Source organism: Perissodus microlepis, chromosome 19 (assembly GCF_051167445.1).
Source record: "Perissodus microlepis isolate ML-2025 ecotype Zambia chromosome 19, ASM5116744v1, whole genome shotgun sequence".
Classification (NCBI taxonomy): Eukaryota; Metazoa; Chordata; class Actinopteri; order Cichliformes; family Cichlidae; genus Perissodus; species Perissodus microlepis.
This window is the reverse complement of record NC_140479.1, coordinates 28,423,982-28,448,213: the sequence shown is the minus strand read 5'-3', so window position 1 is coordinate 28,448,213 and position 24,232 is coordinate 28,423,982. Positions and strand designations below refer to the sequence as shown.

The following is a 24,232-nucleotide window of genomic DNA, read 5'->3' as shown; positions in this document are numbered from 1 at the left end:
ATTTCCTCAGTAAAAAGCAATTTCAGTTATTGTTGTCACAGCAACAGTTAATGGAAGAGCTGTATGTTGAAAAAAGAGTTTTAAATATCTAATTTCTGCCTTTTATTATTTTATCTTTTTTTTTTATAAACACGTGAATGCTTTTACTTTAAGTGAATGACAGTTAGAATCATATACTTATGTAACCTTTATCTTACATATATAAACTGTAAATTTATGGGCAACAGATTAACCTTCAGTCCTGTTTTTTTCTTTTCTTTTTTTCATCTTAATTTGCAATGCATATTTTCCTGGGTGCGTCCTGGACACAGGCAGGTCAGTAGAGTTCCAGTTTAGTGCATCTTTTGGTTGCTAGTGTTGGAATAAGCTGGTTAATAGTTCTGACCATGGTGGAGAATCAGATAGTGGATATATTTTAGCAATAATAGGCTATTTAACTGAAACAAAGTCCACTCTAGAAGGACAAAATGAATAAGAAAAGATACTTTCTGGATCCTCCAGAGATCAAAGACTACCTGGTCAAAGGAGAAAGGTTTACCAAGTGGTCAGAGGTGAGTGAATATTGAAAAAAAATGAAGCTGTTGATTCTTGAATATTAACCAGAGTGATTAGGAGTTTAAATATACATCAGTAAGTGTTGCTTATTTTCATTCTCCTGTGAGCAATACAGCCTTTTCTGTGAAATTCCATGGTTTTCATCTGTTTTTAAAACACTAATCATTAATTTCTTATCTAATAACTTAAATATAGCTACAAATGCAGTTTAAATATCAGCCAAAAAGCATCTCTGTTTCACGGGTTCCATCTCAAACAATTACCAGAACCACGTCAAAGATTATTCCTCTATAATGTTGTACGGTCTTCATCTTACGATGCACACTACCCTTAGATGACTACTGTTGTCAATCAGCTCGATACAAGAAGTACTGAATAAATTTGTCTCTATCAAGGACTCAACGAAAACCGTTCCTGTCACCATGAAGATGGATCCAAAAGGGTTTTTCGTCTACTGGATTAACCAAAGCAAGGTGGGGAAAAGCCAGCAGCATTCAGATGTGTGGGTAAAATGTATGTGATTAGGATCTGCTAAAGGTGTGAGATATGTAAGCGCTTCATTCACCACCTTCTGGCCTCAGCAGTCTGTATAGATTATCGATCAGTGCTGATGTGGGCTCACTGTCCTACTGTGCTGTGCAGCTGGACTGTGATGCACTCAATGAAGGTGACTAGCTGTGTTTACTCTTCATCTCTCTTTCTCTTCTCACTAAACAGGCAAGGTCTTCTTTAAATGTGTTACCACAGTTAACCAAAACTAAATTTTAAGATAAAATAGGTGTAAAAAGCAAATGTTGACTGAAAAAATTACATGTGCTCAAAAAACGAAATAATATAAAAGATATGTCTTTGCTTTTTTTTCTTTCTTAATTTGGTCATACTGGTCACCACAACTAAAAGCAGGAGGCAGTGATATAGGAAATCATATGGTTATTGTGACTGTGATGTCTACATGTTCTTCACTTTGTCTTGTGATATCTTTCATAATAGCTTCTCAAATGTTCCCCCTGATGATGCGCCTTAGATGAAAACAAAACAAAATGGAAAAAGGAAAAAAATAAATACAGTCAGGAAAATATAATATAAAATATAAATAAAATATAATAAAAAAGAGAATACATTCAACAAACAAACAAAAATCCTTAAGTAGCGCTTTGCGGATCAATAATAACAGAGATTTAGTTATTACCAAGTAATAATTCTGTAATTACACCTGTATTAGCTATAATACTGGGAAACATGCTTAGCTAAATGTCACAGTTTCCCCAAAAACCATCTAATTTGTTTACGGGTAATAACAGAAGAAAAATGTAATATCTACCTCTGGCACGCTGACCCTCCTCATGATCAACATACAATATTGTTAAGTAACCATGCTCTCATCAGCATTTTACTGTTTCATGACCACCCCATCACTGCTGCTATTACAGATGTATTGTCTGTTGAAAGTGAACAAGGAAAACAACAAGCTATCCCTACTTTGTAAAAATATCAGAATGAACTTGGCATTTATTTACTCATTTATAGGTTAAAACAGCCCTACAATATTCCCAGCCTTAAATAGCTTGTTTATTAACTCACTTATTTTACTGATGGGCAACGTGTTTCTTTTCTACTTTGCTAAAGGGTGAGTTGTATCTAATCCATATCTGGAATGGTGCCTGCACGTTGAATTTAGTATCCAAGATGATTCTTTGTCTCTTGTTTCTAGGAGACAACATTCCTGGATGTTGCTACTATCAGAGATACCAGAACAGGAAAATATGCAAAACTTCCCAAAGTAAGTCCATTTGTATTATTTCATTTGTGGCATTCACTTTGATTTAATTGAGCTTAATGATTGTGCTCTGTGTGGAGGAATCTCTCCAAGCATGCAAATATATCTGTCGAGTCCTTTGTTTGTCCATTAATATTGACAGACATATTTGCATTGCAAAGAGAAAAAAAAAAGCGCCGTGGACGCATGAACCCAGGCTACTCCTCCACAGAAACACACAGATGCACTGGCACGCAAACAAACATAAACACACACCCTACGACAGGCTGAGTCATGGCGGGAGATTTCTGTGAGCGAGTTTCGAGTGAGCTCCAAAGCTGTCAGCTGTAGTTTCGTCTCTTTTCCCACTCCTCGCTGGCCTCCGCAGAGAGCTGCATTATGCAGCTGTCATCGTCCCTTACGGGAGGGAAATCTGAAAAATCCTCTCTCCTTAGGGAGAATGCATCATCACAGATGGGGTGCTGCTGAAAGCACATCCTCATCTTTTGGTCCCTTAGGACTTTTTGGGAAAGCTGCTCCAATGCTGACGTCAGGTGTGCATAGAGAGGTGATTGTAAAACATCATACACAGGAAGGCAGCACATGTGTGCTTGTGCTCTGCATGACCGCCTTGTGTGTGCGTATATATAAGCAAGTGCGCGACTCTCAGTGTGTTGTGCATATGTTTGCATATGCTGGTCAGCATATTTGCATGTGTCGAAGCACCTTTCAGGTGTCCAATCTGTGCAGACAGCAGTGCTGCAGATTTAGATTTGTTTAGTCAGCTAAAACATGAAATAATACATTTTATTTGTCCACAGCACCCAAAGGTCCGAAATGTGTTTAATTTGGATTTCCCGGACAGCAACCATCTCGCCAAAACCCTGACTATCGTCTCGGGTCCAGACACGGTGAACCTGACCTATCATAACTTCTTTGCCTCAAAGGAAAAAGTGACACAGGTAATGAACCGCTGTATCTGTGTAGTAGCTGTTCCCCTTTGACTGTTCAAACACAGCCAAAGGCCTCTAGCCCTTATACCACTGGAGCCTGTGCTTCTTCTCCCTCCCAACCCCTCCGACCCCTCCCTTTCAGTCTAAATTAGACTCTGTGACTCCAACATCCGGATTTAATCTGCTGTAATGAAATCTCAATAGTGCTTTATTCAAATACAACATTCACTGCTCTCATTTCCTAACCTAACTCTGTATCAACACCCTCTAGTGGTGAGCTTGTGCATAGACGCTTATGACCTTTTAAGCCAAACTCATGCAGACACCGAATTTAATGCAGCACCTCTGTTTATTTTTGTGAATTAAAAAAATGCACATTAGAACTGGGCGGACGACATTCTTGCGATCACCTACAACGCTGCAAGAAACAACGCGTGCAGGCAGGTCTTCCTGGATAAAATGTAAGTGAACATAATCACGTAATCTACAGCTTCTAGATGATGAGGGAACATAATACCATGCAATCACATCATGCGCTGGATAACACGTGCTCTGGGAATTCTAATGGAAATACTATTAAATCTTAGATACGTCCGGCTTTCTCTTCAGACCAACAAAGATGGGAAAATCCCAGTGAAGCAGTAAGTTTCAGGACAACCACATGCTGGTTCATTTGTACAGTAGACCCATGTTTCCTACTCAGTTGTTCACTATGTTTTTTCAGTATTTACAAGATGTTCCCTGCGGATAAGAAGAGGGTAGAAAGTGCTTTGGCAGCAGCACAGCTCCCCAAAGGAAAGGTCAGAAAATAAATCTCCTTTCGAGTGGAAATACATTTTAAATTTGGACTTTATTCTTATCTGACTTAATGAAAACAGTTTGCGGTTTTCTGACAACCCGTCTGCACATTTGCTTTGTTCTTCAGTATGACACCATTAAGCCTGATGTCTTCACTGAGACTGCCTTCAGGAGCTTTATGACACACCTCTGTCCTCGGCCTGAGATCTATGAGATCTTCACTTCCTAGTGAGTAACCTGTAGAAGTATCCTTAACTGATCATTGTACAGCCTGAATTTCACACACCTACTGTAGCTGTAGTTATGCTTTATTCATAATTAGTTTGTTATTGCATTTACTTTTTGAAACCTCCACAAATTGTCAAGCAAAAAATAAATAAATAATAATAAATTTAATGGTTAGTGGTAAACCTGTTTTTAAATCTACTCGTTTCAAAAATGATGTCATTGTCTGTTCAAAATGTATGAAGCAAAAAATTGTTCTAGTTTGACAAACTAAAGTTAGAGGTGCCTCGTGTAATATGCTGGTCTTGCGCTGCCAGTCTGTGATCCAGCTCGTGCCTCAGCAGCCTTGCCTGAGCTAAAATGGCAGGAAATTGGCCGTGATGGGGATGAGGAACCTTATGGGCATCGCTGATGCTTTTATTTATTTATTTACTTGTATTTAATCATGAAAAAAATCTGTTTTAAGAGAGTGTCCTGGCCAGGAAGGACAGCAGTGCAATCATAAGTTGCATAAATTAGTTGCACATATGCACGCATGTATCCAAACCCATACAGCAGTGAAGTGCAGACAGAGAATGAAAATGAATACCCTAGTCAAAGTAATATCAGAAACAAAGGTAATAATATTCAGGCAAAACACTGCAGCCTGAAGTGCAAGTCCAAGATGTGATTGTCTCGCTGTGCCCCGCCCTCCAGCTCCACCAAACCCACCATGACGAAGGAGAATTTCACCAAGTTCCTCAACGAGAAACAGAGAGACTCTCGGCTCAATGAGGAACTGTTTCCGCGTCTCCGGCAAGATCAGATCAAGGCACTGATTGACAAGTATGAGCCCCTGTCCAATAATTCTAACAGAGGTGAGATTCAGTGGTGGTCACTTTGCTGTGCTGAGGATGGAATGATGGGCACAATCACCCTCCATATGTTTTTGCTTCAAACGGTCTCTTGTTCCCATCTCCAGGTTTGATTTCTCCAGAAGGTCTTTTATTCTACTTGATGGGTCCAGAGACATCAGTGGTCATGCAAGACAGTCTGGCCAAGTCCCAAGACATGACCCAACCCATACCTCACTACTTCGTCAAGTCGTCACACAACACATACCTAACAGGTCAGAAAAAAAAGAGAAATGGATGTGATTTCTTTAAGATGCTGCTTAACAATGTGCCTTATTTTTCATTTTTCTCTCTCTGTGCAGCTGGTCAGTTCTCGGGCGTGTCCTCCCCAGAGATGTACCGCCAGTGTCTGCTCGCCGGCTGCCGCTGCCTTGAGCTGGACTGCTGGAAGGGTAAACCTCCAGATGAAGAGCCCATCATTACTCACGGCTTCACCATGACCACTGAGATCCTGTTCAAGGTTGTTGAACATACTCATGTGCCCTCAGTCTCCCACCCTCCAAGTATTTGAAATTTTTCCTCTGCAACAGTTCACATTACCATATTAGGAATATTCCCACCTTTTTAATGTCATGCTGAAATGTTAGAGTTTTGGGGTCACTGGAATTTTTTGGGCACAACTAATGACCATCCACCAGTGCATAGAGCTGATGTAGTTAAGTATAACTACATTATTATCTTTTCTTGTCTTCTATATAGTATAGAAGTTAAGGAAAAACGTAAAAGGTCCACTCCAATATTTCGCAGCCTTTACAGAAAGGAAAGAATGGTAACGATAAACAAATTTAATATTCAAATTTCTAGTGTTTATTTTTTTGGTGTTAAAAATTGTGATCAGAAAGCGACGCCTGAGTCCAAGTAAATGACCGTCACCATTTTCCTGCCAGCACATCTTGAATGTGCAACATCTAAGCTTCTTGCACACCAAAAAGCTGCTCACACTTATCTTTAATTCATGCTGAAGAGCACATTCGAAACACGAAAGTGTAAGTACACAGTAACACACAAACACACTGATAGGCCATTCTCTTACACTCAACACTTCCATATAAGGGCAGCAGGCGATGAACAGTCCCAGGCTGAGGCACAACGCCCAGGTTCAGTTCAGCGACATCACAGCCTCTGCAAGAAACACCTCTGCAGTTTGACACAATCTTCACGTTTTCATAATTTTCATTTTAGTGAGCTTGTTTCTTTTTTGCTCTGCGTCTCATTAACTTCTTGAAGTTTTCTAATGTGCTACTGCCAGTTTCATTTCTTTAAATTTAAGTCCAAAAGTAAAAATCCACTTTTATAAAATAACAACTAAAAGGCCTCTTTTTGTGACACTTGACAGGACGTGATAGAGGCTATTGCAGAGAGCGCCTTCAAGACCTCACAGTACCCCATTATCCTCTCCTTCGAGAACCACGTTGACTCGTAAGAGCCGAGCTTTAAATAAAGCCCTGTCATAACATGCCATTAATGCTGCTGTTCTGATGCACGTATCACGAATAATAACAGGCATTAATGTGATTTCTTCCAGGGTGAAACAGCAGGAGAAGATGGCCAACTACTGCAAAACCATATTTGGTGATGCCCTGTTAACAGAGCCACTGGACAAATACCCTGTGAGTGAGTACACTGCTGCAGCACAGCCAGCTGTCAAAATAACAGATAAAGTTTAGATGCTATCATGCTACGCTGGGTGACTCGGATGAGTTTCGCTATTTAATCACAACGACATGAAGGCAATAAATGGCAAAGTTCAAGTTTCACTGGCGTGTTTGTTGTCCTCTGTCTTGTATCTGCTGTAAGAACCTCTCAGATTCCCAGAAACAAAGTCTGTCAGCTCCTCTTAGGCCTGCGTGTGTTTATATTCCTGAGGCAGTGTCTGTTTAACTATCTTAGATGGTATTAGGGACAAAACCAGTGTTTTAGAAAGGAGGTCAGCAGACAGTTTGAATCCAGGCCTCAACTTTTGAAGTATGAAAAAAAAGATGTTTATTTTGAATGTTGTTAATTTTATGTTTTTAAAAAAAAAGAAAAAAAAAAGGTTTAAGTAAAGGCAACAAGCTAAATGGGAGAGTGACCATCCGGCTTGTTATCAGTGTGCAGACAATAAAGTCAGCTTTCATGATGGTATTTGGGCTAAATTATTGAAGTGAGGTAATATCAGTGAATGCAACATTAATGTAGAGGATGCAATCAGGTTTTTGATGCATCCAGATGCCTGAATGCTTTTTTCTTTTAAAAGGTCAAGCAGTCCCTGTGGCCATGCATATGATCACATGATGACCTGACTGTCTTAGGAAAATTAAACACAAGCTTTTAAAACAAGTTCTTCTACTATTACTACTATTAAAATAATAGCTATTATTGTTGAATATGTGTAAAAGAAAAAGGTTAAAGTCTGCACCTTTCCATTTACTATTTTGTATTCTTTTTTGTTTTCTTTTTTTTTAAATTTAATTGTAATTCTGAAAATTTGGAGGAGTATGATGTTTTTGAAAATTGAGCAAAAGGCAAAATAAAAAAAAGGTAAATAAATTATTAATAATAATAATAACAGATTTATTGTATTTTACTGTTAATTAAAATACTAAACAGTCTCTCCAAAACACAGCCCAGGATAATAAATAAAAACTGCATAGCAAAGAAATAGGAAGATGTAATAGGAGTATGGCTATACCCCATAGTCCACTATGTGAATTTCTTTTTAAGTTAACCTGTCAATAACAGCCTGTAACGTTGGACCCAAGAAACATAAGCCAGAGCGAATTTGACGACAGCAGAACTTTTATTTAACACTGTGGTTTGTTTACTGGGACACAGACACTCCAGCTCTCTCTCTGCTGTCACGTCCGCCCTCCTCCTCCGACTGTCACTGCCAACATATAAAGAGACGCAATCACTGTCAAATCCCAGCACACCTGTTCACCCCGCCCCTGCGCCGCCCCAGGAGCTCACTGCGTCACCCCTCCTCTGCAGCTGGCCAGAGACCACACCCACGCCACACAGCCATTCATTTTATTTTTAATTTAAATTTTGTGTTTAAATTACACATATTTGTGCATATGCAATGTTAATAAATGAGGGCCATTGCTTTTCACTCAAAACAGCTTTCCTTTAATGTCAGACTACATTTGTTTCATGCTCAACAGCCAAACAAAAAACAGACTAAGTTGATTAAATTTAGCAATGACACTTTGAACATTAAACAACTTTGATGTAAATCCCTCTGAAACAAAAGCAAGAATATAAGTTTGATGTTTTCTGAATATAGTCGATTTTGTCATTGTTTAAATTTCTTGTTTGTGTCTCTAACATTCAGCTGAAGCCGGGCCAGCAGATCCCCAGCCCGTCTGAGCTCCTGGGTAAGATCCTCATCAAGAACAAGAAGGGCAGCCATGAGAAACCGGCCCAGAATAAGAAAACTGCCGCAGCAGCCGCTGACCAGACCGCAGCCGCAGCTACGAATGCCCAGGCCCCGAACGCCACTTCCCAGGATGAGGCCAACCCAGCAGCAACCACCCCGGAGAACCAAGATGAAAATGAAAAACCACAAGGCAAATTCAGTTATACTCCAGATTTAGACGTGTGATTTTATTTCCAGGTGTCACTGACACTGTTTTTATGTGTTTCACCAGAACCGGAAGCAACTGTGGAGGAAAATGAGGAGCAAGAAGACACAGAGGAACAGGATGAGGAGAAAATGAAGACATCAGATGAGGTAAATACTTGTTTTACATCATTTGTTCCAGCCAGGAGAGTCCAAATATAAGTTAACCTCTTTTTGACGCCCTGCAGGGCACAGCTGGACAAGAAGTAACAGCATATGAGGCCATGTCATCCATAGTCAACTACATCCAGCCCAACAAATTCATCTCTTTTGAAAATGCCAGAAGTATGTCTGCAAACAACTAATTTAACCTAAACTCAAACAAAACAGGTACAACTCGATGTAACCTTGGTAACGTGTCATTTTCTTCTCCCTTCACAGAGAAAAACAAGAGTTACGTCATCTCTTCTTTTGTGGAGACCAAAGGGGAGGCAATGATCGCCAAGAGTGCCGTTGAATTTGTTGAGTATCCTTTAGGAGTGCAACAGATGCTGTCATGCTCGACAAAAATGAAAACCATTTAAGTATACGACAAATATATTCCATGCATTCAGTTTATTGGGGTCGGGGGGGAGAGACACAGAAATATAAATAAATGATTCCTAAACTGTCTACCTAAGATATAATAAGAGGCAGATGAGCAGGATTTACCCCAAAGGAACAAGAATGGACTCCTCCAACTACAATCCCCAACCTTTTTGGAACGTTGGTTGCCAGATGGTGGCGCTCAACTACCAGACGATGGGTAAAAATGGAGATATCACACTTTAAAATGCTCAGAAATATACTTAATACCCTTTGTGAATGTTTGGAACCGTCTACCGTTCCTGTTTAAATACAGTTTTCTGACACGCTGATGACACTGTGTGTTTTAGTCATTTAAAATCTATTCTGTTTATTCGCCACAGCAGGTCAGTGTTGCACCTTTTTGTGCTGCACAGGCCTCTGTTCGCTGCCTCCCTTTAAGCTGAAGACAAGTGGCGTGAATGGGCTGTTTGTGTCTCACTTACAGATTTCCCCATGCAGCTCAACATGGCCCTGTTTGAATTCAATGGCCGAACGGGCTACCTCCTCAAGCACGATGTGATGCGTCGCAATGACAAGAAGTTTGACCCTTTCTGTGACAGGATTGACACCGTTGTGGCGAGCACACTGACCATCAAGGCAGGTTCACGACCCTGTTATTACAGAGTGTCTCTTTCTTTAACTATTATCTGTGGAAGCCGAATGTCAGAGTAATTGAGTTTCAAGCTCCATCTTTTCATCATTTCTGCATCATTTCTGGCATTTCACTGCAGAGAAACTCATGAAGAATTAGTGCAGTATGTGTATAACAGATGGCTGTTTTGGCTTTGGAAAGTTTGTCCATGTTGTCCTTGTGTAATATCTTAATAAAAACATAATTTGCTTCATATAGGAGTCCAGCTGTTCAAAAGTCCAGACTTGTATATATAAGTCGTCCAATCATATCTACTTGTCTCCATAGATCTATTCGGGGCAGTTTCTGGCTGACAAGAATGTAAAAACAGGGGTTGAGGTGGAAGTGATTGGGCTGCCAGGAGACCCTAAGAAGAAATATCGCACCAAGTGGTCCACGACACCCAACGCCATTAATCCAGTGTGGAATGAAGAGCCATTTGTTTTTGAGAAGGTGAATAAAATACCATGTAAACATTTTCAGCGACTCCTCAGTCTTCATGTTTTGATGTGAAGGCAAAAACAGAGCTTGTGCAATTCTAATGAGCTTGAAAGTCAGTATTTGGTATGAGCACCATTTTTCTTCGACACAGCCTGAACTCTCTTTGACAGGAATAGTTCTTCAGGCTCCTTGAAGGACATTCAAAGCTCTTCTTTGGATGCTGCCTACCTTTTGTTCTGATCTCTGTTAAGACAATCCCACACTGCTTTAGTAGGGATGAAGGTTCAAGACTGATAGTGTTTTATTGTGTGTTTGGGGTCATTGTCATGCTAAAAAAATGAAGCCATTGCCATTTAGATGCTTACCAGATGTTGCACCTCCCTCCTGACCTCCTCCAGCCTTTTCACACCTTGAGTTAGATACCTGTATTATGCTTGAATGGTTTATACATCAGTGTTAAGCATCTTAACAAACACACACATACACACAAAAGCATTCCTCTGAAAATGCCCAGGTACAAGGACAGGACTGAAAAGGAGTTAAAAAGCAGCCAGTGTCCAAAGAAAAATGTTGAAAGAAATTCAGAAAGCCTGGAGAAATCATACTCAAGACCACTTTAAAATATTACAAGAAAATCTGGCTTCTTGATGAATAAATGAATGAAATGATGTGTCACTAACATATCTGTTGTTGTTTACATGGTTAGATCTTGCTGCCAGAATTGGCATCTTTAAGAATCGTTGTCCATGAAGAGAACGGCAAATTCGTGGGACACAGAATCATCCCTCTTGATGCCATCCAGTCAGGTCAGCGAAGCTGAGAATATTTGAATTCATACTTCATATAATATACATAATTAAAGCAATGAATCACTCTAGGCCTCAGAACATTTGCCAGCTTGTTTTAACCAGCTTCTGCATCAGGCGAGCTGCTGCCTTGCTTTTATTTCACCAAGGTTTTATTTTCATGCCCTGCAGGCTTCCACCACATCTGCCTGCGCAGTGAGAGCAACATGCCCCTCACTCTGCCTGCTCTCTTTGTGTACATTGAGGTCAAGGACTACATCCCTGCTGCCTTTGCGGGTGCTTAGCCTTTTACTTTGTGTTTTTGCAAAAGAAGAAAACCTCTGCTGCGAGTGAATCCTTGTTGCCAGAGTGACAGTTAGAGAAGAGAAGACTAATGTAGTTTGGAAACATTTTTGTTTTCTTCTTTGTCTTCGTACCCACACTTATGTTTGGTTTAAGAATAAATCATTGTACACTCATTAAAATGGTTTGTTTTGCAGATTTCACAGATGCCTTATTTAATCCAACAAAAGGCACAGAGAAGACCACAAAGCCTCCCAAACAGGTAAAAAAAGAGAGAAAAAACATCATCAGCAATACCTTTGGATTTCCAGTAAATCCTAACAACACTAATTGAGTTCCTGGAATATGACCACTTGCTAGATTGTTATGTTCCTGTCCTTTTCTTCTTTTACCCCTGCAGACATCTTCTGACTATGTGTCTCCCTATGAGTTGCCTCTTGGAGCCCAACCTCCCGCAGACCAAGCTAAAGAAAGTGAAGCCCCTGCAGCAGGTAATGAAGCTTTAGAGGGTGACACTTCAGATCTTGCATTGCAAAGATTTTGAGCTTGTCTGTGGCTCACACAATTGGTCTCAATGCTGGTGTATTTGAAGGTGCATTTAATCACTTCCTCCTCTAGAAAAAGCTGCATCCGAACCTACACCGCCCGCTGATGCCACTGACCAGTCTCCACCAGCAGCTGGTGCAGAAGAAGCTAAAAAGGAGGAAGAAAGCAAGGCAGAGACCCCTCAAACTGTCGATGAAGCCCCAGCCGATGCAGCACCAGACACAGGAAGCTCCACATCTGAAACCCTTCCTGAAGCCTCTCCTTCACCCGAGGAGACCAAAGCAAGCCCGGAGCCTGAAGCGGCTCCTGAAGCCAAAGAAGAACCGAGCACCGAGTCTTGCACAAACCCCGAACCTACATCTGATAAAAAAGAGGAAGCCAGTGCAGCTGCAGAACCTGCTGAAGCGCCTTCTGCTGCGGCCGTTCCCTCTCCAACAGTTGCAACCACCGAGTCTGCAGGATCAGGTGACTCATCTCAGCCGCAGACGGGCAGTGAAGGTAACACTGCAGCATTTCATGTGCTGCACTCATCATAGTTTTCCTTTTGTCAATACACTCTGGATAAAAGCGCTCTGACAAGGATAATACAGATCAATTTAGAGTTATTTTTTGTTGAATAGATTCATTATAATTGCATATCCAGTGCTGAAAAGTAAGAAGACTCCACAAAAAAAAAATCCCCTTTGTGTTTGTGCTGCAGAGCCTTCGACTGTGACTAGTGAAGAACTGACACAGCACAAGAGCTATCAGAAGGTCATCAAGCGTCAGGAGAAAGAGATAAAAGAATTAGAAAAGAAGTATCAGAAAAAAGGCGAGGATCTGATTCAGAAATACTCCGACTCTTTCAAGGCCCTCAAGAAGAAGGTTTCAGTGAAGAAAAAAGAGTAAGGGGATGTTTTTCTTCCCAAATTTGTTTTCAAAGAGCTTTCCAGAGTGAATTTGCAGCTATATATTTTAGCTAGGGTGCTTGACAAAAGAGCTTTTGATTATCCCGCTGGAAGGAGACAGTCCTGTTTCCTGCAAAGCAGCGCTCAAATCTCCACAAATTAATAGTGACTCACTAATAATGTTGCTGTTTTTGGATTAATAAGACTATATTTAGAAACATGAGGAGTACAGCTACAGTTAATGTGCGTTTCTAGCTGACACTGACTATTAAGATGAGGATGAAGAAAATGAGTGTCTGCAGTGTTTGTCACTGAGCTGTCAGAGCAAACCAAGTGTTACTAATGGCCAAATAAGCATTTTGTATAGTATTTTCTGGAAGCTCGTGGTCGTCAGCTATGAAGGGCAGTGGCTGTTAGTCAATAAACCGTATTGCCCGCACATACTGATTTATTGTGTCATGTTATTTTTCCACCAGGGGAGGTGACAACACCCCTGAGTCCAACGGGAAGACAGAGCGGGTGCAGGAGCTGAAGGAAAAAATGACGTCTGAAATAAAAACACTGTTTGCTGAGCAGTATGATCAGATGAAGAAGAAGAAGGAGCAGTGTGCAACAGAGGTTAGTGACACTGAAGGTGACAATAAACACATTACACACATTGCAGCCAGATACTGTGCTTAAAGGCGCACTAATCAATACTGTCATAATTAACAGTGAACCAAATGATTACTGCTGCAAGTGAAAGGTCCCCTCAGCTCTATGGAATATTTCAGGATCTTATCAGCTCATTATTTTGGTTTTATGACTCACAAAACACCGTGTTTGTTCAGTGGCTTACTCGCTACATGACGCAGGCAGCTGTTTTCAACCCCAATCAAATCTATTGTGTTCCACCTGCCCAAATACCAAACATGAGCCAGACAAGTATAATTACTAAATATTGTGAAGCCATCGTTTCTACGTGTGCTGGAAGACGGTGAATTAGGAGATAAAGGAGATTGGCTATCAGGGTTATACTAACTCAGTTGGACAGAAACATTAGTCCAGAGAAACATTACACGTATGTCTCTTGATTATATGAATACAGTTACCACTTTATAAGGCACACACGTCCTTTTGCCTTCATATTTTTGTCTTGTAATAGATTCAAAAAGACATTTAATCCATACTGACATGATAGCGTGACACAATAGCTTCAGATGTCTCAGCTGCACATCCATGATCTCCCTCACTGTTATGCTCAATCAGTAACCAGTTTAAGATCTTCTGAGCTTTGCGACATTGTGCGGTATCCCGTGGGAGGCAACCATGCTGATCACACTGTGGTCACATAGGGATGGACATTGTCAGCCACCAAGTGTGCAAAGAAAATATCCCCCAGACCTTCATCACTACCAGTAGCAGCCTCAACTGCATCATGCAAGTCAGGATGGATCCATGTTTTCATGTTGTTTATGCTACAAACCAACAAATCTTGGAGCAGAAATCAAAAGCCATTAGACCAGGCAGCATTTTTCCAATCTTCTGTTGTTCAATTTTGGTGAGCCCATAAAAATTCTAGCCTCCATTTTCTGTTCTTAGCTCATAGAAGTGCAGTTTTAGGCTGCAAATACTCTCCTGTATGGCTTGCTTGAGATGAGCCATTATTTGAGTTATTATTGCCTTCATTTCAGCTAAAAACAGTCTGGCCATTCTCCTTCGCCCACTGGCATCATCAAGTTATTTCCACCCAGAAAACTCACTGGCAGATCGGCATTTTCTGAAATACTCACCCTTTCCATATTTAAAGTTACTTAAATCACATTTTTCCACATTCTGATGCTCAGTTTGAACTTCAGTAAGTTTTTTTGACCATGTCTGCATGCCTTAGTGCACTGAGTTGCTGCCATGTGATTGGCTGATTAAAGTGGCTCGTGAGTGTAACTCAGTTAAGACATGATTTACCCCAATTTAAGTAAAAATCAGGATGCTGATAAGACATCATCAACTCGTTCGGTGATATTATTTAAACGTAATCTGCTTTGAAAAATAAAATATTATTTTTATTTTGCACGGTGATACCTGTGAGGCCTGTTTCCAACGTTAAAAGAAGTAGGCTTATATGGTAACAATGCTATGCATTTAACACTATTACTAGATCTATAATGTTAATGTTTGGAGCTGTTGCCTTCCTACTGTTGTAAAGTGTTTCTAAAAGGCATCAAATGGGTATGATATTCACATCCTGTCCTTACAGTACAAAGTGGCTTATAAAAGTAACAGCTGAAAGACAAACTCTTCTCTGTGTGCTCTGGTCACCCCTACAGCCATTAGTCTCCTCACTCTGAAATCTCTGTTATATATTTACCTGTTCACCTCAGATTAATGTCCATGATTCAGGATGTAGTCACTATTTCCTCTATGGGCTCTCCTTGTTGTGTGTTTGGGATCATGGACAAGCAGAGGCTTTATTAATTACACACAAACTGGATTGCTGTTACTAATAGTAATCAATCTATATATAAAGAATCCGCTTGACCCCAGTTTTTGCACAGAAGCAAACATTTTCATTCACATTGTTACTCACAGCTATTCACGTCTCATGAGTTGGAGCTTCATCCTTACTGTGACTGCACCATCTTCTTATTGTGTTGTGACAGAGACTAGCCAAACTGTTGGAGATGGCCATGGAGAAGCACGCCATTGAACTGAAAACCCTGGAGAGGTGTGAGCACACATGCAACACATTCGGGACATGATGCGCACATGAGGGAGCAGAAGGCTTTGCTGAGTCTATCCAATCTGTCCCTTCAGACTTTGCCGTGACAGTCTGTGTGTGTGTGTGTGTGTGTGTGTGTGTGTCATTTGAGGTGAAATATTTGACATTTAGCAAAGAGAATACCTCAAATAATGAATGAATCACCTCAGCAGGCGGGTCTTCCAATGTCCTTGGCTGGGCTTATGGTGTTATATGTGTGTGTGTGCATTATCCCAAGTCCCCAGCTGGCAGATGGTTATCTCAGGACAGCCATTATCCAGCAGGTGTTTAAACAGCAGTAGGGAAGCAAAGGCAGGCTTGATCATCTACCTGTCCACTCAGGCACAAAAACACAGCATTCAAGCGTTCCTTTCACTATAAAGATAAGGTCACATAAGACACACACAGCCCTACAACTCTTGATTAAAGGAGAAAGGATGTTTATAGGGTCACTTTTCAGTGTCAGATTTGAGATCCTCACATGTTCCCTTTGTATTGCTCTGCAGCGAAACCAAAGAAAACAAGAAAAAAGCCAACATGAAATGTTCGTCCACAGACAAAGCAAAGTAAGTTCACGACCTTCAGGTTTTATTCATCACTTTAAGTTAGTTACAATTTATTTTACAAAGACAAAAGAATTAAGAGAGCGAGAGTGAAGATTTGAATTTTTAACATTTTGTACAAGATGATTAATTAAAGATAAATTTATTCATTCAGGCTGAAAAAGGCAATGAGCACTGAGATGCTGGATGAAGCGAGTCAGTCGAATGCTGCCGTGAGTACAGAAGTTGTTTCAAAGTGATCTAACACAATCAAACTTTTTTTTAGTTTGTGTGCAAAATAAAAGGCACTGTTTGACATTTGTGGTCATCTTTTTGCTAAAAGCTAAGCTGAACGTAACACTACAACCAGAAAAAGGGTTACCGTAGCCTAGAAAAAGGAAAATGAGGGAAACACTTTACAGAGGTTCTCAAATTTACATTAATCAGTAACTGGACTTATTTTAGTTTTGTCATTCTAATTAGTTTATATTTTTATTTTGTTTTGACTTTTTGGTTTTAGTTCAGTTTATTTTGAGTTTCAGTCCTTGTAATTATTTGTGTATTGAGGACAAATGTCAGAGGCAAGATGTAAGAAAAGTAGAAGAGATATTACTTTAAAAACAGAACTTTTTAGAGCAGTTGACTCAGTCTGATACATGTCCAGACTCTCAATAAAAAGCTTCATAAGGTAAGTTTTGAAAAATAATTTCACCAAATGTACAAACACTAAAACTAAAAGGACATTTTCCCTATATTGTTATTTTATTTTAGTTAATTTGCTAAGCTTTATTTTTTTCAAAGATCTAGTTTTAAGTTTCATTTTAGTTAACTATAACAGGCTTGTACTAGTAACCTTTCTTGTTTCCTTTAAACAAACACCTGCTAGCTGTTTCTGCTGTAATCTGTTGTCTTATGCTAAGTTAAACATTTAGATTTTTATGCTAAGCTAAACATTTAGATTTTTATGCTAAGCTAAACATTTAGCCTTTTATGCTAAGCTAAACATTTAGCCTTTTATGCTAAGTTAAACATTTAGCTTTTTATGCTAAGCTAAACATTTAGCCTTTTATGTTAAGTTAAACATTTAGCTTAGCTGCAGCTTTACTGTACATCTGTGGGCACTGTTGACAGACTGGCTGAGACAGGCTAAAGCTGTGACATTCAAATCATGAATGTTACTTTGTAAAAAAAAAAAATTTTTTTATTTTTATTATTATTAAAGGAAGATAAAAGCAATGACATTGAAAAATAACAAAATAACACAACACTGGCAGCAATGCAACTTAGTAATGAAAAATGCTCTCTTTCAAGGTAAAAACCTTAAGGATTTTCTACTTCTGGGAATAAAATTTGAAGGTTGAGTTTTACTGTGGCTTTCTATATACTTGCTAACACACTGTTGGCTAGTAACCGCTGGCATTCTGGCAGGAGATAACCCTGCAAACCATGTGAGAGTGCCAACTGTTGTACTTTCTAGCACTAAAATAAACATGAAAGGAAAGAAGCTTATACTGCAAAAAAGGCAAACAGGAGAAGGATCGGTTAGAGTTTTGCTATGTTCACAGATGAAGAGGTCATTGCTTTGAAACTGCAGAGCCAGAAACCTAGGGGGCCTTATGTTTGACTGGAAGGCTGAAAATTTTGAAGAAGGACCTTATTTAACAATTTTACAGTTTTTCCTATTAATTAAGCTCTCCACCATAGCCACTCTGTAATTTTACACATCTATCATGTAGAAAACTAAGATGTATTATTGAAATTGTACTATTGCAGGGACCTAATGTGTAGTTGAACACAGACAGAAAGGTGTCACGGTCCTGGGTCTCCTGACCCAGCGTTTTTAGTTCTTTGTGATTTTTGTATTATTGTACTTGTGTGTGATTCATTCTATGGTTTCTAGTTTCGATCCCTTGCCCTTCATGTTCCTCTGTGTCCCCTCTGTTCTGTGTAAGTCTGTGTCTGCATGTTTGAGTTCCCCTCTGTGTCTTTCGGTTCTTAGAGTCCTCTGCCTTATGGTTTATGTCTCTGTGTTTCTTAGTTGCTGTCTCCACTGTGTCAAGTTCGCGTCTCTGTGTGATCCTTCCTGTTTTACTTTGAAGGTCCATGTCTTATGTGAATGTGTCTTGCTTTGCTTGTCTCGTCAGTCCTGATTTCTCCCAGCTGTGCCCTCCTTCTGTGTCTCATTCCCCTCGTTATTTCCCAGTGTATTTAAACCCTGTGTTTCTCTGAGTCAGTGTCGCGTCGTCCCTCATGCTGTGTGGATCTCCCTGTGAGTTTAGTTTGCTTTGTATGACTTTCTCCTGCCAGCGAATAAAACTGAGTTCTTTGTGTTTAAACCTCGTGCCTGAGTGCCTGCATTTTGGGTCCAACTCCTGCCTGCCGCACAGCGATTCATGACAAAAGGGGAGTTTCACTCGTCTGGCCCACTTAACCGCAGGCTTTATGTGGCACACGGTGTAAAATGAGCTTAACATCCCTGTTTTTAAGGCTAGAAACTTCATCACAAACAAATAATGTTAAAATTATTATTTTAGTAATTTTCATGTACTCACGCATTACCAGTACCAGATCACATCTAATTTAGCTGTGTACTTATTGTTAAGAATGCCAAGATTTGAAGCAAGCATGGAAAAATAATACCCTAGGCGTGCTAAAGCCTTCCTCTTTCACACAGCTGTAGGTACACCCACACACGCTTGAACATGCACACACATTAACTCACAGCAGGCCACGCATACACAAACTTACACACGCTTTCACCCAGTGAGTAAAGTGCAGCGGGCCCTGACCATAGGTCTGGCTTGTCCATTACTCAGAAGCTGTTTACAAGCTAATCCATGTGTGGTCGATGACTCACTGAGCTTTGCTTTTGTTCCTCCGTTGGCTCATCAAGATTCAGGCATGATGCATCGGGGTTAAAGACCCAGCTATTTCCCTCTGCTCCTCTCAGATCGACTCAGTTTAGATGGCAGAAATCCCCCCCTCACTTTCATCCCTCCACACATTTGGGTCACATTGCAGCTGGTGTTGATCTACTTAATCAACATTTCCCCATTAATTACTGCAGCTATTTATAACACAATCACTTGTTTAATCAGCACAGGCTCAGTATTGAATGCACAAGTCCAGTTGGGGGATCTGTAATCTAACTCGACAAGTGCAACCTGTGATTTAACTGTATTGATTCTCTCTCTCTCAGGTTGCATCCATAGATCCCACGGGTACATATGAGCAGATGAACTGCTTATATAGACACGCTAACAGTCTTTATCGCAAACTTGATACCACATGCACACTCCCATTTGCTCACACACACACTTCAAAACCACAAATCGATAGTGTTTTCCACTTGCAACATGTTTTCTGCTTTGTTGTATTGTTACAGTCTTCAGATTACAGTCCACAGCAAGAGGCTCTGATGAAGAAACAGGCTGCTACACTGGAAGAAATCAAGACCATGACCAATCAGGTACACACAAGAAATTCAATTAAAACGGAAATTATTGTTTTTGACAGTCCCATTCCCCTGGACCAGCTAACTAATACACTGGGGTCCTATGCCAGCCATCTCTCTTATACCGTTAGAAATCTTGGAGTGGTCCTGGACAGCTCACTCAAGTTAGACAAACAAGTTGCCTCAGTTGAGAAAACGGGTTTTTACCAGCTACGTCAAATCTCCAAGGCAAAGCCCTATATTCCACATAAAGACCTTGAAAAGCTTATCCATGCCTTCATTACTTCGAGACTAGGCTATTGCAATTCTCTGTACATGGGCCTCCAATTCTCTCTCCTCCAGCGTTTGCAATTAGTTCAAAATGGTGCAGCACACCTCTTAACTGGCACCAGAAGGCATGATCATATCACCCCAGTTCTAGCCAATCTACACTGGCTCCCTGTTAAATACTGTATCATTTTTAAAATCCTTTTGTATACTTTTAAAATGTTAAATAACCTGGCGCCCAGTTACCTAACCTTCCATCGGGTCTGCAGTTGTGCAACTCTAACTGTTTTTAATTGTTTTTAACTGTTTTTGTTGCCTTTGATGTAATCTGCTTTGCTACCTTGTGTGAAGCACTTTGATGGACACTGTCCTTTTGAAATGTGCTATAGAAATAAAATATTGATTGATTGATTGATTGACACAGTAACACCAGGGCACACTGGTTTTATTTTTTTTCTCTTAGAAAGATGAAACTACACTTGCACACCTTATTCGTGTTTCCACTAAATCTGCATATTTGTAAAAACCTCTGACGACAGCCAAAACGGTCATGTTTACCAATAGAAACTCTGAGAGGTCCTTGACTCCTGATCTTTAGAAATGACTATACTTTATTACCTGATTTTTGGGGGACTGTCACAGAAAAAATAAGTAAATGTCCTTGCATTCTTTGGCAGTTCCAGAGTCCTTTAAAAAATTATTCCCAACGCTGCATAAGTTCTCACGTAGGTCTGCCCATCAGTGAGTAAAAATTAGAGCATGTTGCTTGTGTGTGAGCTGGCATCAACCAAGGATACTCACCCATTATTCCATGTCATGCACACTGATTGGGAATAACCCTGTGACCGCCTGCCTAATTTTGTGCTGGTCCCGCTTTTGCAGCCAATACAGCCCTGACCTGTGGATGCAACTACAATGGGTTGTCGACCAGTACCCGACCTTGATATAGATAATGATAGAGATTTAATGTTTTACACTGTACTTGCAAAATCACAGAGAGAATTTACACAAACCTTACCTTCACTGTACCAAGAGTTTTTTGGATTTTTCTGTCCAAACAAATGTAGTGTAAATCTGACTACATTGATGGACTTATAGGCATCTATAATCCAAACTGAGCCAACCACCAAATTCCTGTTTTTCAACCACACCGCCAACCACGGCCATCTGTCCTTTCAGTGGATGTATGTAATGCTGCGGCGTGACACATCCAGTTTGGGAGATGCAGAAAGTACACATCAAGCTCCCACCGCTGTAAATGATGTCAGAATGTTTTTTATGACAATACTTTGCTTAGGATTGGTGAAATCTTGGCAGTTATTATTGTGAAAAGAGGTGTGAGAAGACAGCTTAGACGCTGACGTGCGAATGCCAGATGGACGGTGTGTTTTTATGTCTCACCAGTAGTATTAGCTTGCAGATAGAGTTTTCAATATTGAGAGAGGCGGGGGAAGGAATTTAAGTGAGGCTTTAAAAACAGATGAATGAAGAGAGCTGAATGTGAGCTAATGTATGCAGCTGTATTTAACATACTTACTGAATATTGAGCCACTTTTTTTCCATATTGGTAAATCCCTCACTCTTATTTGCAATCAATCAGTCAAACTTGGGTATAAGCCAGTTGAGGTCGATCTTTAGTTTTACTTGCACGAGCACAGAAAATCATTCTCTAAAGATTATGATAAGCACCTGCCTGAAAAGAAAAATGTGTGAAATCATGAAAATGTCAGCCCATTCTCTTGCTAATCCTCTGACTAACCTTTGGCCCCTTGTGTTGGCAGCTCAATCAAGAGGCCCTGAAGGAGCACGATCAGAAAACAAGATCGCTGGCACGAGAAGTGCGAGAGGCCGTTAATGTATGTGTGGGGGCGCACTTCCCTGAGTTGGTCGACGAGGTCGACAAGAGTGGGGGGGGAGTGGGCTTCTACGGAGATGTCTTCCTAGGTTAGATGTGCCTTTTGATTACCTCTCTATGTAACTCTGCTATAAATGTTTTGTTGTTTTTTTTCACTTTTATATCTGCTTTCAAACTGTTACATAACCTATAATCAGGGCGTGGATATGAAATCGTAGAAGATTGCTTAATGAGAGGTTCTCAGAGTGAAGTTGCAATTTAGTTGTGCTAATTCATAGGTGGGTGTATACTTTGGGGAGCTGATAATGATGTTTTCACAAATGTCCAGGTACTCCAAAATTAGATGATTTTGAAAAGATTTTTTTTTAGTTTCTATTTAACTCTATATTTCTGTTTCTTTTCACCATTAAACCCCCCCCCCCACCCTAAATTAGGCGACAAAGTGACAAATATCTTGCAGATGTGGGCTCTGTAGCTCTAAAAGCCTTAGAGAGGTGCTTGTGGTCTCCTTTCTGTTCTCTTAAGTTAAAAATGGGACTAAATGTAGATGCAAAAATGGGTTATCAGAGTCTGCAGGGCTGAGCGAGACAATGGCACATCAGTTTGCATGTGTGATAAGTGCTCGCTTGGACTCTGTGTTGTAGCCACTACATATGTTTTGCAAAATTAAAAAAAAACCAAAGGTAAATTTGCTTTGTAACAAGTTTGAAGCTCCTGTGACATCAATTCCACGTATACGGCACATCCTGTATTGCATGTAAAACATGAAAGTTTGGAAAATGTAGACGATTGCTTATAATGTGGCTCAACCTATTTTTAGTGTACTCTTTGGATTTTCTCCTATTCCTGTGATGAATTGATGATTAATAAACTTACAGTTACTCGAATTATGTGTTATTTTTCTATCACTAAAACTGCTACATCTTTTTATTTTTGTAGAGGTTGATTTGTTAAATTTCTGAAGGGGAGGTATCTCTTTCTTAGCTAATCCCTGAGATATTATATTAACTGTAATTTGTTGAAGTGAAGTAATTATCATACTGACACATAGCAAAATGATATGAATCATCATATGAAAAGCAAATGAAGCTGAATCAGTGACTGGAACTTCAGTAAAGAGGTGATGGGAAATGAGGTTAGGTATTGTCTGCCAGTAACCCTTTCTCTTTTCTCCTGTCCACTGTCTCTCTTACTCTTTGCGCATTGCTTCAAACCTCAGTGTAATTTTGCACATTATAACCTGATTCACAATACCACATAATTGCTATGTGATGGATCACGTGCTCTTTTAAAACCAGAGCTATAATAAAGGCACGTGAATCAGAGATAATGCAGGTAGTCTGGGTAAAACTAAATAAATAAATAAATCCGGAAATTGCAGGGTTTCAGCTTAAATTTCAGCTACTTATGCACTGCATCCTGTGAGAGTCATTTTTTCCCCTCAAGAGTTTACACGCATATGCATGCATTTATTAGTGAATGCAGCTTTTCTCTGACTCATCATCCCGTGCAATCTGTCCATTCATTTGATTTCCTTTTCCACGCGACACCCTTCTTCTGAATCAAATGACATGAGTGACATTTCAAAGTGGGGAATCTGGATAAATCTCTAGGAGACACAGCTTGTGCCCGAAAGTCCTGCCACCTCATGCACAACACAGATGAACTGTTAGCTTTCGGGTGTGAATCCAGTCAGTCCTGAATCACTGGGCTAATTATCTTACATAAGGATGAAGACATCTCCGGCAGGTTTGTCTCAAACCAGCTGGAGAGGGATGGCCTGAGCAGGATCTCTCACCGACAGGGAACACATGGCTACTCAGTGACACTGGATGAAAAGTCAAAAGGAGGAGGAAAGCGTTTCCGTTCGCACACACAAATGAATCACAGAGTAGCTGCAAAAGCAAAAGTTTTATACTGTTTTTTTAATCTGTGAGATAAAAGTAAAGGTAAAGAATTTCCTAAGAAAAGCTAATTAGATCCTAGGTGGTTTAAATGAATGGCATATGGTTGACCTGTCGCCCCCAACCAGTTGAGGTAGACGGCTGCCTGTTAAAGGGGTTTTTTTCCTTCTCACTCTAACCTAGTGCTTGCTCATAGAGGGTCCACTGACTATAGTGCTTTTCTCCCTATTATTGTAGGGTCTTTAAATTTAATAGAATCTAATTAAAAAGTCTTGATATGTCATTTGGTATACAATATACTTTTTTCTTTTACTTTAACCTCAATCTTTTTTTTTAATTTTGAGAAATTATATCACTTGAAAGCACAAAAAACTGTTAATAGCTACCAACAGTGAAATTGTACTGAATCCTGGCAGTAGCTGAAAAGACAGTACTAGCCTTTGTCTGTTGCCGTCTGTGCTCAGTTGTGCCTCCCCTTGCAAAAGACCAGAGAAACTAAATTCTGCAATCAAAAGCAGAATTCTGCACAACA

The 24,232-nt window shown here is 40.0% G+C and overlaps 1 protein-coding gene across 2 annotated transcripts; it reads left to right on the top strand.

Annotated features, from left to right (window-relative positions):
• Positions 1–349: 349 nt before the first annotated feature.
• Positions 350–22,676, top strand: plcb2 (phospholipase C, beta 2). 2 transcript variants are annotated; one of them, XM_084915295.1, is made up of 32 exons: positions 350–551; positions 951–1,028; positions 2,267–2,335; positions 3,133–3,273; positions 3,646–3,725; positions 3,852–3,905; positions 3,989–4,064; positions 4,190–4,290; positions 4,984–5,144; positions 5,249–5,395; positions 5,483–5,640; positions 6,517–6,599; positions 6,706–6,790; positions 8,494–8,728; positions 8,810–8,892; positions 8,970–9,066; positions 9,163–9,247; positions 9,402–9,526; positions 9,794–9,945; positions 10,268–10,432; positions 11,127–11,226; positions 11,398–11,502; positions 11,706–11,770; positions 11,909–11,999; positions 12,127–12,552; positions 12,755–12,938; positions 13,418–13,559; positions 15,581–15,645; positions 16,185–16,244; positions 16,396–16,453; positions 19,606–19,689; positions 21,723–22,676. In XM_084915295.1, exons 1-32 carry the CDS (start codon positions 468–470, stop codon positions 21,888–21,890), a joined length of 3,807 nt encoding a protein of 1,268 aa, XP_084771421.1. In that variant the 5' UTR covers positions 350–467; the 3' UTR covers positions 21,891–22,676. The 2 variants fall into 2 exon arrangements, 1 of the variants encoding a protein (XP_084771421.1); XR_014798672.1 differs by lacking the exons at positions 16,185–16,244; positions 16,396–16,453 and having other exon boundaries at positions 21,723–21,833.
• The last annotated feature ends 1,556 nt before the right edge of the window (positions 22,677–24,232 follow it).